This window comes from Zalophus californianus, chromosome 10 (genome assembly GCF_009762305.2).
Source record: "Zalophus californianus isolate mZalCal1 chromosome 10, mZalCal1.pri.v2, whole genome shotgun sequence".
Lineage (NCBI taxonomy): Eukaryota > Metazoa > Chordata > Mammalia > Carnivora > Otariidae > Zalophus > Zalophus californianus.
Window position 1 is genome coordinate 28237100 of NC_045604.1, and position 16135 is coordinate 28253234.

General features: G+C 52.5%; 1 protein-coding gene across 1 annotated transcript in view; it reads right to left on the reverse strand.

Moving 5' to 3' along the window:
• The window catches only part of LGR6 (leucine rich repeat containing G protein-coupled receptor 6), a 118667-nt gene that overhangs the window by 72293 nt on the left and 30239 nt on the right, over positions 1-16135 (reverse strand). Inside the window, exons 3-4 of the mRNA XM_035721970.1 lie at positions 15867-15938; positions 7926-7997 (exon numbers count right to left, since the gene is read on the reverse strand). Coding sequence (XP_035577863.1) covers positions 7926-7997; positions 15867-15938 — 144 coding nt within the window. The remainder of the gene's footprint in view (positions 1-7925; positions 7998-15866; positions 15939-16135) is intronic.

Below are 16135 nucleotides of genomic sequence, written 5' to 3' on the forward strand. Positions count from 1 at the left end.
AAGTTAAGGCTCTCGAGGTGAGATCATCTGGATTGTCTGGGTGGGCCCTGAATCTACTGACAAGTGTCCTGATAGGAAACCACACAAAGTGAGACACAAAGAGAAGAGAAGGCCACGTGAGGATGGAAGGCAGAGATTGGATGATGAGACCACAGGGAATGGCCACCAAGAGAAGCTGCAAGAGGCCCTGCTGACACCTTGATTTCAGACTTCTGAGCTCCAGAACTATGAGAGAATGAATTACTGTTGTTTTAAGCCACCCAATTTGCTATGGCAGCCCAAGGAAACAAATAGATTTCTTTTCTCCAGGACTGATTCTTAGTCTTCAGTGTGCATGGAATCCCCTGGGGGGCTTCTTAAAACACAGACTGCAGGTCTCTTTGGTCCACAGATTTGGTTCAGTAGGTCCAGGGTGGGGCCTGAGGATTTGCATTTCTGACAGGTTCACAGGTAATGCTGATGCTGCTGGTCCAGGGACCACACTTTGAGAACCACTATTCTACAAGTTCTATTCGTGACTGTGTTGGCCCATTCTCTCCCCCAAAGGCACCTTCCTCGTCCCCCGCAGTGATGTCCTCCTCCTGCTCACGGTGCTCAGGAGAGCCAAGAAAATGCCTCCTTAAGGGAATTCCCCAGTCTCATGCATCACTGGCTCTTTCTCTTGAAATCACCCAGGCCTTCCCCTGGGGCCTTTCAAAGATTTGCTTCAGGGAGGCTGTGAGTGGTAAGGTAAGTCATGGTTGGGCTCTTCTGCCCCCACCACAAGAAGACCCTACTTAGTTCCCCTCCTGGTTCCATCTCTAACTCACTGGGGAATCTTGAGCAGAGCACCTCCCCTCTGTATCTTCCCCCTCAGGTGAGTCTGTAAAATGGGCTATAAATGCTGGTGCAACTGCTTGCAAGGGTCAAATAGAAAAGCTATTCCAAGGGTTCCTGGGTGGCTCAGTAGGTGAGGCGTCCAACTCTTGATTTCGGCTCAGGTCATGATCTCAGGGTCATGGGATCAAGCCCCACATTGGGCTCCTTGCTCAGCAGGGAATCTGTTTAAGATTTTCTCTCTCTCTCCCTCTGCCTCTGTCCTTCCCCGCCACTTGTGTCCTCTGCCAAAAATAAATAAATAAATCTTAAAAAAAAAAGAAAGAAAAGCTGTTCCTCATGAAAAGTTTCTAGAAAGATCTTTTTTTTTTAAAGATTTTATTTATTTATTCATGAGAGAGAGAGAGAGAGGCAGAGGGAGAAGCAGGCTCCCGATGAGCAGGAAGCCCGATGCGGGACTCGATCCCAGGACCCTGGGATCATGACCTGAGCCAAAGGCAGACGCTTAACCATCTGAGCCACCCAGGCGCCCTCTAGAAGGATCTTAATGCTCTTCACAAGTAGATGGTTAGGGACAACCAGCCTTAGGCCCTCTCTCAAGGAGTCTTTGGGGCTTATGATCAAAGCCAGTGGTTTTTAGGGATCAATGCTCATGCCAAAGTGTCAGCAGCCCTAGCTCCCCAGGCAACCAATACTCTCTCCTAGTTATGGACTGAAGTGTGATGGATTTGGGAGGTGAGGCCTTGGGGAGGTGATTAGGATTAGCTGAGGTCACAAGGGTGGAGCCCATGTGAATGGGATTAGTGCCCCTGTGAGAGTCAGGACAGAGCCTGCTTCCTGTCTCTGCTCTTCCAGACATGAGGGTGCAACCAGAAGTCAGCAGTCAGCAACTCAGGAGAGGACCCTCATCCTCCTACTCAACCATGTTGGCAAGCTGATCTCGGACTTCCAGCTTCCAAAACTGTTAGAGATAACTTTTTGCTGGTTACGAGCCACGCAGTCTATGGTACTTGGTGAGAGCAGCCCAAACTGGCTCCATTCAACCCTAGAACTGCCAGAGTAAGGACAGCAGCCCAATCCAGGCTTCTCTGGCACCCCCCAGCAGAGTGCACTACCCAAAGCCAGCCCTGAGGGCAGGTGCTCTGGAAACACCTTGGTCCCCAGCACCCCAGTGATGACCCAGGCCTCAGGGCTTGTCATCAGCTCACTCAGCAGCCTCAGAACACCCTTGAGGGGCAACTCAGCACCACAGTTATGTGCATGGACTCTGGGCCAGGCTGCCTGAGTTTTGGACCATGGCTCTGCTACGTACTCAGTGTAATAACTCTCATCAAGTCACATCACCCTCCCTGTGCCTCGGTGGTCTGCTCATCTATAAAATGGGGCACTGAAACTACTAGTAGAAAGCATCCCAGAGAAGTACTGCAAGGAGTAAGAGAGGTAAGAAGGACGAACACCTCACACATGGAAAGTGCCATCTAAGGGCTGGTTATTATTAGTCTGGCTGTGGTCATCCATCTGGGGGAACAACTGTCCCTTGGAGGGGGGGTCAGACATATGGAATGAGGGGGACCTGCTCAGAAGCCCCTTGTTTTCATCTTTTCTGATCCTTGTCCTCATAGAACTGGCCTCTGGCACTGGCCAGAATGGTTTAGCCATTTTCTCCTGAAGAGGTTTGAGTCCTTCCTCCCCATCCCCCTCACAGAGTCCCAGGAGACTGGAAGGGTTCAAGGAGGATGCTCTCCATTGCACAGAGATAGAAACTGAGACCCAGAGAGAGCAAGCACACAGAAATCATAAGCAACTGAGGAACAGGGCCAGTCACCCCATTAGGACGTTCTTCTATCTCTGGAGCATGACGTCCTTTCTCTTGGGACACCTGTCTGCCAATCATCTCATTTAACCCTCCCACTTTAGAGATAGAGAACCTTGGGCTCAGAAAGGGGAGACTTGCCCATGGCCTCACTGCTAGTTAGTGACAGAGCCAAGACTTAAATCCAGATCTTTGGATCCTAAGGCACTGTGTCTTAGAAGAGGTGTTAAGAGATAGAGGTTAAGAACATGGTACTTTGGGGACACCTGGGTGGCTCAGTCGGTTAAGCATCAGATTCTTGATTCCAGCTCAGGTCATGATCTCAGGGTGATAAACTCGAGCCCCAATGGGCTCCATGCTGGCCATGGAGCCTGCTTAAGATTCTCTCTTCCCCCCTCTTTGCCCCCGCCCCCGCCGCCCTTTCCCCTTGCGCATGCACATTCTCTCTCTCTCTCAAAAAAAAAAAAAAAAAGAGAGAGAGAACATGGTACTTTGGAATTAGAGCTAAAATAGAATGCCAGTTCAGTTACATCCTAGCTGTGGGATCTTGGTCAAGTTGCTTAACTTCTCTGGCCTTTAGTTGCCCCGTCTATAAACTCGGAGTAGCTTCTATCCCAAAATGGGATTTCAGGATTAAATGAGATATGAATGTGCTTAGCATCTTGAAGTGTGATAAGTGGGAGCCACTACTCCCTTCCCACATCACCCTGAGCCCAGCTGTGTTCCCATGCACACAGGTACACCCCCCCACACACACACACACCCTTCTCCATCCCGGACTTCTCCAACTCTTTCCCCTCTGCAGCAGGCAGCCAATGTGTTTTAGATCGGCTGGCTTGCGCTGAGAGAGTTGTGGTGGTTCTAACTTGGGTTTCAGTTTGGAGTCTGGCACCACTCTTGATTAATTTCCCCTGCTCAGCACAATGTTGGCCGGTTTCATGTGGCTATCCTTTGCAATTATGCTTTTCTCCCCGTAGGGTGTCCAGGATTGGGCTGTTTTCCTGTTTTCTCCCCTTTATTCCTGCCACTGTGCTTTTCTGATTCTTCTCCAGGGACCAGCCAGCCTGCGCTTCCCGGGCCCCACCCCAGCCCCATCCTGAGGTCTTTCTGGGCTGTTTTTCTGCTTTTCCATGCACTCTCCCCCTGGCCCTGCCTCACCCCCACCCAGTTTCTATTTTCCCCCAGGCTCCACTAGCTTCCCGTGGTTTCTCTTGGCCTCGGCTCAAACCTGGAGTGACACATCTGGCATTGCATCCTCTCCCTCCCACATTGGTCGGAGAAGAAGCAAGTGTATCCAGGGAGGCTGTATTGTAGAGCTGGGTGCTACCCACCCAGGTGCCAAGCCAAACAGCCTATGTACCATGTCCGACTGGTCACCGAGGGCCCCATCCCCTAAACCTGACCCCACTCCTGATCAATCCAAACCTACTTTCTATTCCCCAGTGTCTGGTTCTAGCTGGTAGAAGGTGAACCACAGGAGACTGAACCTTTGCTGAGGTTCCAGGAATGTCCACAGGAGTCAGTGAAGGGACCTTGCCTTTTAGAGGCAAAGAACAGCCTTTCCTAGGGACCTGAGCCCCTGGGTGGGTCTGGCCTGCTCTGGAGAGGACATACCACCCCCAGGAGAGACATGGGCAGGGATGTGTCTCCTATATACTGCCTCCCTGACCCACTGGCTTCCTACAGGAAGGAGGGAATTTCTATTTATTGGTATTTGTCAGGAAGGAGGGAGGGCCACCCCGTGATAGCCACCAAAAGTGACTTCCCTTGCAGCCATGATGGAAAGGGCACGGCAACAACACTGGGGTATAGCCCTGCGTTCCCCACTCACTAGCTCTGACCTTGGAATAGTCCCTGAACTTACCTGGGCCTCTATTTCCTCATCTGCCAACAGAGAAGGCGATCATGAAGGGGTTTTTGTGAGAATGAAGTCAGATCACACACATAAAACATCTCACGTAGCGCTGACACACAGAGGGGTTCCCAAAATTGTCATTTGCTCCCACCGTCCCCTTTCAGCCTAGCAAACCTGGGCTGGTTTTACTGTCTCTGCCTGAGATGGAGGAACCTGAATTAGTAGGACAGAGCCTCATTTAGAGGTCCCCAGCTTCCAAAAGCTCAGGAAATAACACCAACCAAATAGAACATTTGAGTTGGGTTATGCACTCCCCCTCTTCTCCCTAACACACACACATACACACACACACACACAGATGTCCTACAGGTGGGGTGACCCCCTTTCCAGTTTGTCTGAGATGCTTGGTCACCCTACCCATAGGTACCTCAAACTCAAGAGGTCCAAAGGGACATCAGTGTCTCCCCTTTCCCTGTGCCCCTCCCCAGAGCACTCATCCTCTGGGGATCACTACTTACTTACATTCTTACTGTGATCTCACCATGTGCCAGGCTCTCCGCGACCAGCCTCTCTGTCCACCCAGACGTGGAAGCCAGAGACATGCCCAGCAACTTGACTCCTCTTCCCCTTCAACTCCCACCTCCAGTCCATACCATGACTACTAGAAATAACTGTAGTAGTAGCAACAAAAGGTACTGTGTTTTTATGTATATTAGCTCATTTCATTCTATCCTATTGAGGTACACAGACACCACCTCCCTTTTACCAATAAAGAAGCGAAAGCAGAGAGGGTAACTAATCTGCTCACGGTCCTACAGGTAGTAAGTGAAGGAGCTGACCCAGGACATCCGATCCAGAGTCCTGATGACATGTCATCTTGATATTTCTAGAGTCCAGCACTTTCTTTTATCTTATTATGCCTCCCTTTCTTCAGCTGCCATTAGGCTCCCTTGGTTCACCAGCCCCTTACTGGCTCCACATCTCCAGGCTGTCCTCCATAACTACTGCCCAAGTAATCTTTCAGTGATGCAAACTCAACCACACTGCTCTCCTGCTAAAAATTCTCCTGTGGCTCACCAGTGTTCAAATCCCTAGCAAGGTCCGTGCTTACTCTTTAGGCATTACCTCTTACTAATTCCAGATCTTTCTCCACCACTGGCCTTCCCACCAGTCCCCAAACACACACACAGTTCAGCCAGACTCACTTCATTGTAAAGTCTCTAGAATTTGCTGGGTTCCTCATCTGTGTGTCTTGGCATGTGCTGTTCCCTCGACCTGGAATGTCCTTCCCTGATTCTTCGCCCAACTGACGCTTGCTAATCCTTCAAGATGCAAGTCAGGTTTTGCCTCCCCAGCAAAGCCTCAAAAATATGTGTAAAATGAATAGATCAATGACTAGTTAAGTGAATAATAACATAATAGCATCACCACACATCCCAGTTGTGCGGAGTCTTCTTTTTACAAATCCCTCTTCTGTTTACTATATATTTGATCTTCCTGACAACCCTGTGAGATAGGCAAGGAAGATAATTACCCCCAAATTTAAGGTGGAAAAACTGAGGCACAGAGAGGGTTAGTGACACGATAGTCGGGATCAGAGCCAGGACTTGAAGCCAAGTTTTCTGCTTCATAGGACAGTGCGCTCCTCACACGATTGCAAGAGGCAAAATCTATTCATCTGCCTTAACACTGCGGGAGTGGGGGACTGGGCCTCTGTCCCCTGCCCTGACCCACCCAGACCATGGAGAGTAATAGGGCTGCAGGTGGAAGCCAGTTACCTAGTTTCCCCAGCCACAGGGGCTGCCCATTTTTCAGAAAGTGCAGAAGAAACTGCCTGATAGCCCCAAAGCATCATGCCTGGTCTGAAAAACAAGACCTTTGGAACCCCTAAGCAGACAAAAGATGTGATTCACAATTAAAACAAACAAAACTTAACCTTAAAATAAGTGTGAAACCCAGCAAAATTCTAATTTTTTTCCCCAATGAATACCTCTTTGACGCTTTGGATGAAATGTCAATTTCTGCACACACGCACCCCTCCATTTTTGGCTGCCCCTGCTTTGCTGGTGCCCTAAGCAAATGTTTAGTCTGTGCTGGGGGGTGGAGATCAAGCACAGGATTTGCTGGCCTTTGATCTTCTGATGTTGGCCTCTAGGGAAATGCTGGGTTACCTGCCCAGTTCAGCGGTAACCTGGATGGAGGGAGAAAAGGTGTCTGGGGCCAGAGGCCCAGCATTTGTTGGGACGGAGGGTGGGAAGGTGAGAGAGTGAGTGGAGGCAGGGGCGGGCCAATAGGGCAGCTGGGGGGGCGCTGGGGTGCAGACACAGAAGCAGGAGGGTAGGAGACGGCCAGGGCAGGGGTAGGGGAGGAAAGTCCTGACCATGTGTGGGTGTGGCACAGATAGCTGGCCAGGGCCCCCACGGCTGGACCCCTCTATTTATGGTGCAGTGGGGCCTGAATATGGGTTATGAGAAGGAAAGCCACCTTGCTACCTCCTTCATCCTTCTACCTGAGGAGAATCTGGACAGTTTAGAATCAGACACAACCACTGGCTGGACAGGGACCACGGCAGAACCCACAGGCTGAGGATGCCCGGGGCCTTCGTCCTGACACAGTGCATGTTAATGTGCCTCAGTTTCCCCCATGGCTAAATGTTATGCCCATGCCTGTCTCTCAACTTTGATTTCTCCCAAAACATCTATTTACTCTCCCACCAGATGCAGATGTACTTGAAAATTCAGTTGGTTCAGACCTGTATTAGGCACCTGCTAGGACCCAGGCCCTTCGATGTGCACCGTGTGAATAAAACTCAGCACCCGGCCCAGAGGATCACAGCTGGCGAGCTCACATCACTAGATAGCACCTGTTTCTGCTCCTGCCCTCAGACTCAGTCTTGCCTCCATGAAGCCCCTACTGGGTGAGAGAGGAACTGCAGGGCTCCTTGAAGAGATGGCTCTCTCCTGAGTGGCCAGTGAGTCCCTGAATGCAGTCCCACCCACAAGTAGGGGAAATGGGTGTCTGGGCCTAGCGCCGCCCCCCGCAAGCCCTGGGGGCTAGAGCAAGCTAGGTGGGGGAGATAGCCCGTTCCTGACACTTCTCTGGGGTGGCAGTCTCCAACCTCCCCCCCAGGCTCTGTGGCAGAACGCCAGACACCCCAGGACCGCTGCCCCGGTGGCCCCACCTAGGGAGGTCCCATTCCCACAGTCCTCCGGTGGGGGCTCAGGGCCTTCCTTCCCGAATACACACGCAAGTGTACACATACACACACTGACGACAACAAAAAACCCCGAAAAAAACCAAAGCCTGGAGCGGCATGCTGTCTGGAACATGGAGTGAGAAAGGGGGGCCCGCAGAAAGGAGGGGAAGCCGAGGCAGGGGGCCTGGGGCTGTGAGTCAGGCCCCAGGAAGCTGGCTCCCCAGCCCAGCCCTCCAGTGACTCACAGAGACTGCAGGCTCGGCAGCTCCCACAGGGCCGCTGCGGGGATTCCTCCCAGCTGGTTGTTCTGCAGCATCCTGTAAGGGGAGGGAAGGGCTTGGAGAACCCACACAGCATGCACAGCTGGGGGGTTCCTCCCTCGACCCCTGACCCACACCAGACCCCTCCCTCTTGCCCCAGCTTCCGAGCCCCAGAGAGTCCCGATCCAGCGCCCTGCCCTGTTAGTGGGGGTTCAGAGGCTGCCGAGGAATTGTGGGCTGTGCCTGGGGCTGCAGAGGGCTCAGAAGGGCTTCTGGGATGAGGCAGGGCTGAAGAGGACCATGGAGAAAAAGCAGAGAAGACATCTTGGGGAAGCGAGATGAGCTGGAAGTTAGAACACTTGCAATTCTGTCACAGTTTGGTCAGGAAGGACACTGGGAAATGTTCTCCCCAGGCAACTGAAAGGCTGGAGGTGTCTTTGGGGAAGGGGAGATGTGGATGAGGGCAAGACCGCCCCTTGGGAGGCAGAGCCCCAGGCAAATATGTTTTTGTGGAATCCATGTCTATAGAAACAATCTGAGGCACCCCAGATCAGCATGTCAGCACTATTCTGATGGCCCCATCTCACACGGTCCCACAGAAGAAATAACATGCCAGCCAGCGGACACGATCCACTCGGTAGGCTGCTCTTCTGGAACTGGCTCGGCCACAGGACCCCAGGACCATCCCATAGGTGGAGCTCTTCTGCGCACCTGGGAAACCTGACCTGCAGGGCAGAGGGTCAGAGAGCACACAGAGAGGAGACAGGAGGCCTGGGCGGTCCCTCCGGGTGGCTCTGCTGACCCCAGGCATTACAGCTGGCCTTAAACATGTTTGAGAAAGGTACCCCAAGGCACAGAGACTCTAAGACGCGGGGCCCTGAGCAAGGATCCTGCTCACCTGGATCTGTGGGAGGGAGGGAGTGAAGAAAGGATAGGAAAGCCCCTGGGTGGCACTGCCATCCGGACATTCTTTACCTGTAGGCCTGGAGAGCTGGACACCAGAAATGGGGAGGAGGAGGGCACACGGACTGTGGGTGCTCTGGGGTCCAGAGAATAGCTGGGGAACCAGGAAGGAAGCTGCCCGGTACCCTAGGCAGAGTGAATGGGCCCTGTCCCAACCCAGCCTGCCTGCACAGCACCCCATCCGACAGCCCCCGGGGCCACACACGGCCCCAGAGGCGAGGGGTGCATCCTGATAGGCCAGGTGTCTCAGGAACCTGGAGGGGATGAGCACTCAGTGAGTCCTACTGAGTGCCAGGTATGGACTTGTCAATCTTTCAGAAGGGAAGGCTCAGCAGAGATATGCCTCTTGCTCGGGATCACTCAGGGAAGATCACCGTGCTTCAGGAAGAGTAGCTCCTTTCCTAGTCTTTAAGTTGAAAAATAGTAGCAGCTGATGTGTCTGGTCATAGAGCTTTATATGTATTGACTCAAGCTTACCCCAGAGGGTTTATTCCCAGCATCCAAACACCTAGCCATGAAAATGCAGAGTGGGAAGATAATGCACCTGAGTAGTTACCCACGTCTCCTATGTGACTGTCCTCGTCAGAGCCACCCCTGTTACCTCTCCTAAACTCCTTTTATAGATATGTAAGAATCCCAAACATGAACCAAACCACAGCACCACAAGAACAAAAGAGCGTTGGCCTCACTGTGGGCCTGGCCTGGAGACTGAGAGGAGCCCCTGTTGCAGGGCAAGCTGAGGAAGGGGGAAGAGAGCCAGACCCTGAGGACTGCAGAGAACTGGGGCCTTGGGATCGGGGTCCTCCCTGCCCCTGGCCCCAAGGCTGGCTGAGCACAGCACGAAGGGAAGGGCCAGGCTGCAGGCAGATGCAGTGCCCAGGGTCTCTTCCTGCTCATACTTTGTGCCCCTGAAGGAGTACACTCCCCAGACCCCTCCAAGCCAGGCTCCACACAGCCCAGGATGGGGCCTTTCAATTACAATTTTGCTTCAAAGGTAGAATTTAGGGGCATCTGGGTGGCTCAGTAGGTTAGGCAGGCGACTGATTCTTGATTTCGGCTCAGGTCGTGATCTCAGAGTCGTGAGATCAAGTCCCAACTTGGGCTCCTCACTGCGACCCCCACCCCGTGCCTCTGATGCTTCCCCCAACCTGCTTTAAAATAATTAATTAATTAAAAATCAACCTTAAAAAAAAGGTAGAATTTAAACCTGAGCCTCCCAGACTTCTTTAGAGTGTAGCAGTCACACAACAGGCTCTGAAGTCAGCCAGCCTGGATTTGGGTCCTAAGCTCTGCCTCTGTCCAGCGATACAATAGCTGCAAGCTCCTACTTCAACTCTGTGGGCCTCAGTTTCCTCATCTGTAAACTGGGGATGATGATAATGACCTTACGCACTGATTAAATGGATTAAATTAAATAACCCCCGTAAAGCACAGCATGTGTTGCAGTATCTCAGGCAACAGAAGCGCTCAGTAGCACGGCAAGCGGCCTTACAATTCTGACATCGTTTTATCAGTGCTGGATGACTTGAGTAGGTCACTTCCCCTCTCTGGGCTTCAATTTTCTCATCTTTCAAAGGAAGAGGCTACCAGAGGTTGCAAAAATAAACCCTCACTCAGTTAAAATATTCAGGGACCCAAGACATTTCCTGCCCTCCGCCCTGCTTAGTACTTCTATCCTTCTAGATGTGTCGACCTCCAGCATCTAAAGAGTGGGAACTTCACTTGGGGATCTCAGCAGGCTGCCTTGATTCTCGCCCAGAGGCCGCAGGATGCTTGGAGCAAGGAGATGGAGAAATGATGGTTGGGCAAACAGGAGGGGCCACAGGCTGCTCAGGCCACCTCACAGGCCCCCACGCCTCCAGGGGCCCCAGAAGCTGCATCTAGTCACTCTGTGGGCAGAACCCCACCTCCCCTGAGCATCGCAATGCATCTCTACCCCCATCACCTGCTCAGATCCCCCTACCCTTTGTTCTGTCAAATCCCAGATCTGGAAAGATCTTTAAGGTCTCCGAATTGTACCTCCCTGCCAACACAGATGCTGTAGCACCTTCGCAGGGCACAGTCATCCTTCCAGTGCCAGGGAAGTTATCCCATGCCAGGTAGTCGGTCTGTTCGTCAAGAAAGTCCTTGCTTTCATGGCATCAAAACCCACTAAGCTGAAGGTCAGCATGGCGGTTGGCTTTGGGCCTGGCGCTGTCTCCCTTGCTGTTCCTGGCCTCCTTTCCCAGCCTTCACTCCTTTACTGAAACACAATTGGGTCATCAAAGCTGGAAGCACCTTTAGAAGGGAAGAACCCCTTTGTTTCCCAAATGAGGAGATGGGGGTTCAGGAAGGGGAGGTGACCTACCCTCAGTTACAAAGCAAACTAAAGGCCAAATCAGGCCTAAGGCCCAAGTCTTATCTTCTAGGCCACTGCTTTTGTGACCACATTTGCCTGCCTCTCTCACTGGCCCTGATTCTGCCTGGTGAGCCAGAGTCTGTCCAATGCAGTGGGTCTCAAACCTGGCTACATATTAGAATCACCTGGGAAGATTTTTTTTTTTTTAAACCCCAGGGTCCAGGCCACACTGCAGCCTGATTAATCTCTGGGGCCAAATCTCTAGGCAAGGGATTTTAGGCAAGCTCCCAGGTGACTCTAATGTGCAGCCATTCATCTAGGGGAAGCCCAGCCCTCAGGACTCCTCCCTTGGTCACCCGTGAAGCACTGCTGAGGAATATCTCTCTGGTTTAAAAAGCATTTGGGGGCAGGAACCATGAGCGCTAATAGCTGGAAGGTTCCAGAGAGGTGATCCACCAGTGGCTGACAAAGGTCCTTCCTTTGGTTCTGTGGAGGGGCCTTGGGGGTCACTGGGGTGGATGGGCAAAAGACAGCCTGGGGTCTATCCACCCCCCTCATCCACTGTAACCAGAGAAATCCTCCCTCATCTGTTTATATATCATGACTTCTGCACGAGGTGTTTGTGTTTTAAGTTTCTGCAGTTAAAAATGTTGGAAAGGGTATCCCAATGTCCCCGTTTTAAAGGCAAGAAAACTGAGAAAGTCTGAGCGTCCTCCTTGCCACCTGTTCTGGGATCTGCTGCACATGAGACCCACTTCCTGACATCCAGTCTCTTGACAGGACGAGGGCAGTAGGCTCCACCTCCTGGAGAAGAATGGCTCAGAGGATCTCCCTGGGCTCCTAGAGCCTAGCATCCTTCTCCCATGAGCCAGGCAGGAAGTACCCACTCTAAAACAGCTCACAAGTCTCTCCTCCCTAGGTCAGTCCAATTCATTTCATCAACACCAATGGAAGCCCGACTCTGGGCCAGGCATGGGTGCTGTCCAGCCAGGTGGAGAGTAAACACAGTCAATGTCAACAGAAGACCACTCAATACAGTGTAAAGAGGACAACCCAGGGAGAGTCCCTCAGGGATGGGGCCCGAGAGGTACTCACTCCACCCCACCCCTCGGTGGCCTCCGGCCAAGGCTTCGGAAGGGCTTCAGGAAGAAGCTGCCCTTTTTGAGACTCAGGCATCACCAAGGTGACATGAGCTAGGAACCCCAAACCAGTCTCCCAGAGATTTGGGGCTCAAACCAGGCGTAGGTAGTCTGGGGAAAATCCCTTGCCCAGCTTCTTGGGGACATGGAGGGGAAGCAAGTCCTTCAACTCTCAACCCCCGTTTCCCAGATCTGGGTCTGGTGAAAAGCAACGGAGGCCCAACAGGAGTCTTTCTAGATGAGCCAAACTGGCCTAACATAGGTAAGGTGGCGGTCTAGGCAGGAAAGGCACCAAGGCTCAAGCCTCACGCAGCTCTCTGAGGGGAGGGGGGCCGCTGTGAGGAAAGAGGCTTGTGAGGGAAGAGGTGGCTGGGGCACACTTTCTCCCTCTCTCTCTCTCTCTCCCTCCCTCCATCCCCTCTCTCTCCTCTCTCTACTTCTCCCCCCACCCCCGCCACTCTCCCCTCCCCTCTCTCTCTCTCCCTCCTCCATCCCCTCTCTCTCCCCTCTACTTCTCTCCCTCCCTCCTCCCCTTCTTCCTCCTCAGTGTGAGGCAGGAGCCATTGAGGGCAGGACAGCCCCCTCACAGGCCAGCTCCACACCCTCAGGCTGTGGGTCAGGATGCAGGAGCTCCAGCCTCCGCGATTCCCTCACCCTGGCAGGGCACACAGGGCAGGTGCCCTCCAAGGCTCTTTTCTACATACCAGCAGCAGCAAGAGCTATGCTTCCCTTAGGACAGTTCCGATGGTGGCCGATGGTGGCCGTGGGCAGGGGCAGAGGCAGTGAACCCCGGGCCTCAGGCTTCCCAACTCTAGAGGACAGACATTCCCACCTACAGTCTGGAGAAAAGGCGTGAGACTGGAAATCCCCTGCAGGCCTGGCTCTCTCCGCAGGAGCCTGGCCAGAGCCTACAGGCTCCAAGACTTGGAAAAGCCGCAGAGGAAGGAGGGAATCCAAGAGTAACACCTCCAGGGCAGGCGTGGGGCTGCGGTGGGAAGGACAGAGGGAGGGGTCTGCCACTGTCACTTAGGAGAAGATCAGAGAGGGAATCTCCCCCTTCTTTGTCCTTTGCTTCCAAGAGGAAAGAGGCAGAGTGTCCTGCAGGGACAGTCAGGCCTCAGAGAAAGGAAGATGCAGTTCAGGTAAGAGTCTCAGACCCCAAGAAGACAGGGGAGTAGCTAAAGGGACAGTATCCTGGTACAAAAAGAGATTATTACGCTGATGGTGGGCTTTACTACTCTATTTTTTTTTAAGTCACCAAGGCTCTTTTGAGACTTTTTATTTATTCATTTTGAGAGAGACAGCAAGAGCAGAGCAGGAGGGAGAGGCCTAGGGAGAGGCAGGTTCCCCGCTGAGCAGGGAGCATGAGATGGATCCCAGGACCCCGGGATCATGATTTGAGCCAAAGGCAGATGCTTCACCAACTGAGCCACCCAGATGCCCCTTACTGCTCTATTTTTCTTGCAGTACTGAACACTGAGCCATGGAAGGACAGGGCGGCAAGAGAACTGACATGAGGCATCAGAAAGTCCTTCTTGCCCAGATGCAGGAGGAATCCCCTGCTTTGAAGCACTTGAGTAAGAGAATAAGCTCCCCAAGACCACCCAACTCAACTCTCAAGTAGAGAACTCTGCAGGCAAAGAACTGACGAGAAGCCTTTGGGGGACCAGGTGGTCTTCGAGGATGGGGTAACGTGGGGGCCAATGGCAGAGTGGGGAGCGGGCCTCCGGCTGTCCTTGGCTCCAACCAGCAGCCTCTCCTGGCCACCCAGCTCATGGAGCCAAGGGCGCCATTTGCAGAAAGGGGGCGGGAGGCTTGTGGTTTCTCCGAGGCTTTGATTTATTGCCTAATGTAGGCAAAGAAGAAAGAGGAGGCTCATCTCTAAGCTGGAGTCTTAGAAACGGGACATGAGTCTCACATCTTCTGAAGGCCCAGCAAACAGAACCCGCTCTCTAATCCTGGCTGCAGGTCTGAGCCTGCCACTGGGCACAGACACGCCACCAAGCAGGCTGCCTGCACTCTGCGTCTGGCTCAGGATGCCTCTCCACACCCCGGGGCAGCGATGTTGACGGGGATCAAGACAGACCAAGAGGAGAAGCAGGAAGAAGGAGAAGTGAGAGGCGGGGCACAGAGGGGCAGAGGGAGGGAGAGCAAGGGCTGAGACAGAGAAGGGGAAGGCGGGAGAGACCTGGGGACTGAGGCTGGGGAGAGACCCCGCAGGATCCAAGGGCACTGCAGAAGGGAAGGGAATGACAAGAGACTGGGACAGCCTTGGAGTCAGAGACTCAGAGGCAGATCCAGAGAAAGGCTAAAGGCCAAAGGTGTTTAAGACCGGCAACATGAAAGTGCTGAGCCTGGACCATGGACTGCTGACCACCTAAAAGCCAGAAGTTCACAGGCCAAGGGGCCAAGGCCATTACTAGCCCATAAACAACTCTGAGCACGTTTGAAAACGATACTCCTTTCTAGGTGGCTATAGCCCCAAGCCAGGCACAGGTCTGGATTTCAGCCCCTTCTTTTAACCCATTCAGCCAGATGTTCTTGTGCAGTAAACCACCTGCTCAACCATTCAAAGAAGACCTGCAGGTCAAGTGAGGACTAAGGGAGCAGCAGAGCTGGGGAATGGCTCACCAGCTTAGGGAAACTCCAAATGCTCCAAATTCTATTGCTCCAGGATCAGCCTTCAAGATCCTCATTTTCTTCCCAAACCCGTCCCTGTGGTGATGTGCCCTCCCCAGGAACCTGTGCTGCCCACCTTCAGACCCCGTGCCTCTACTTCCCCCTATGAACTTTCATTCTCACTCCTCATAAGAACATGGGGGGAGCTTTGGGGGAGACAGTCTTGATTGGGACAAAGTGAGCCATGGATGCGGATGGAAGGAGATGGTGCTTCAGTTTTCCCTTCTCTAAAATGGGCCATCAGTTCAATAGCAAGGGGGTAAGCTAGTGAACTAACACAAGGTCCTCTCCAATTCTCTTTCCTTTTGCTTTAAAGGAAAGATAAAAGGTTGAAGAGGGGGATGGGATGGGATGAAGAAGCCTGAAAACAGGGCTGCAAGATATTTACCGTGGGAAAGGGGACTCAGAGCTGCAGAGACCAAGGTTGGGTCTCAGGAGGAAGAACAGCCAAGGAAATCCAATCTGGATTCCTCCTCTCCTGGCCCAATAGGGCTCATGAGGGGACAGCAAAGACCTGCCTCTCTGGTCATTATTCACATTACAAAAAAAAAAAAAAAAAAAAAAGATACTTGCCTTCTGTGGAGGGTTGCCATAACTATCAGGTGCAATGAAATGTTTGTTTACAAATCAGAAAATTTGTTATAGAAATGGTGAAAGCAAAGAAATGGAAATCACAATTAAAATGAAAAGTAAAGAGGAGGAAGTAAGCAAGCCAGTGACAAACCAAGACCCGGCTTACAAATCTCCAACCTGCCCACAGTTCTCAAGGTTGCATCTCTGTGGAAAATGGGGAAGACTTATACTTACAGGATTTTCAGGCTGTAGAGGCCAGAGAATGCTTGTCCCGGGATGTGTGAGAGATGGTTCCCTGAGAGACGCCTGCAAACCAGGGAAAAGCGTCAGTGATGTTGGCAGGGAACCCAAATGGGAAAAGTGGGGGACCACCCTTAGCGTCTTGGGATTCGGGAGGGGAGAGGGGCGTGATAACTAGCATTTACTGATAGCAACAATGTGTTCAATGCTTCACTCCCATTCTCACTTAACTCTAACAATAACCCTGTGAGGTGCCTAGAATT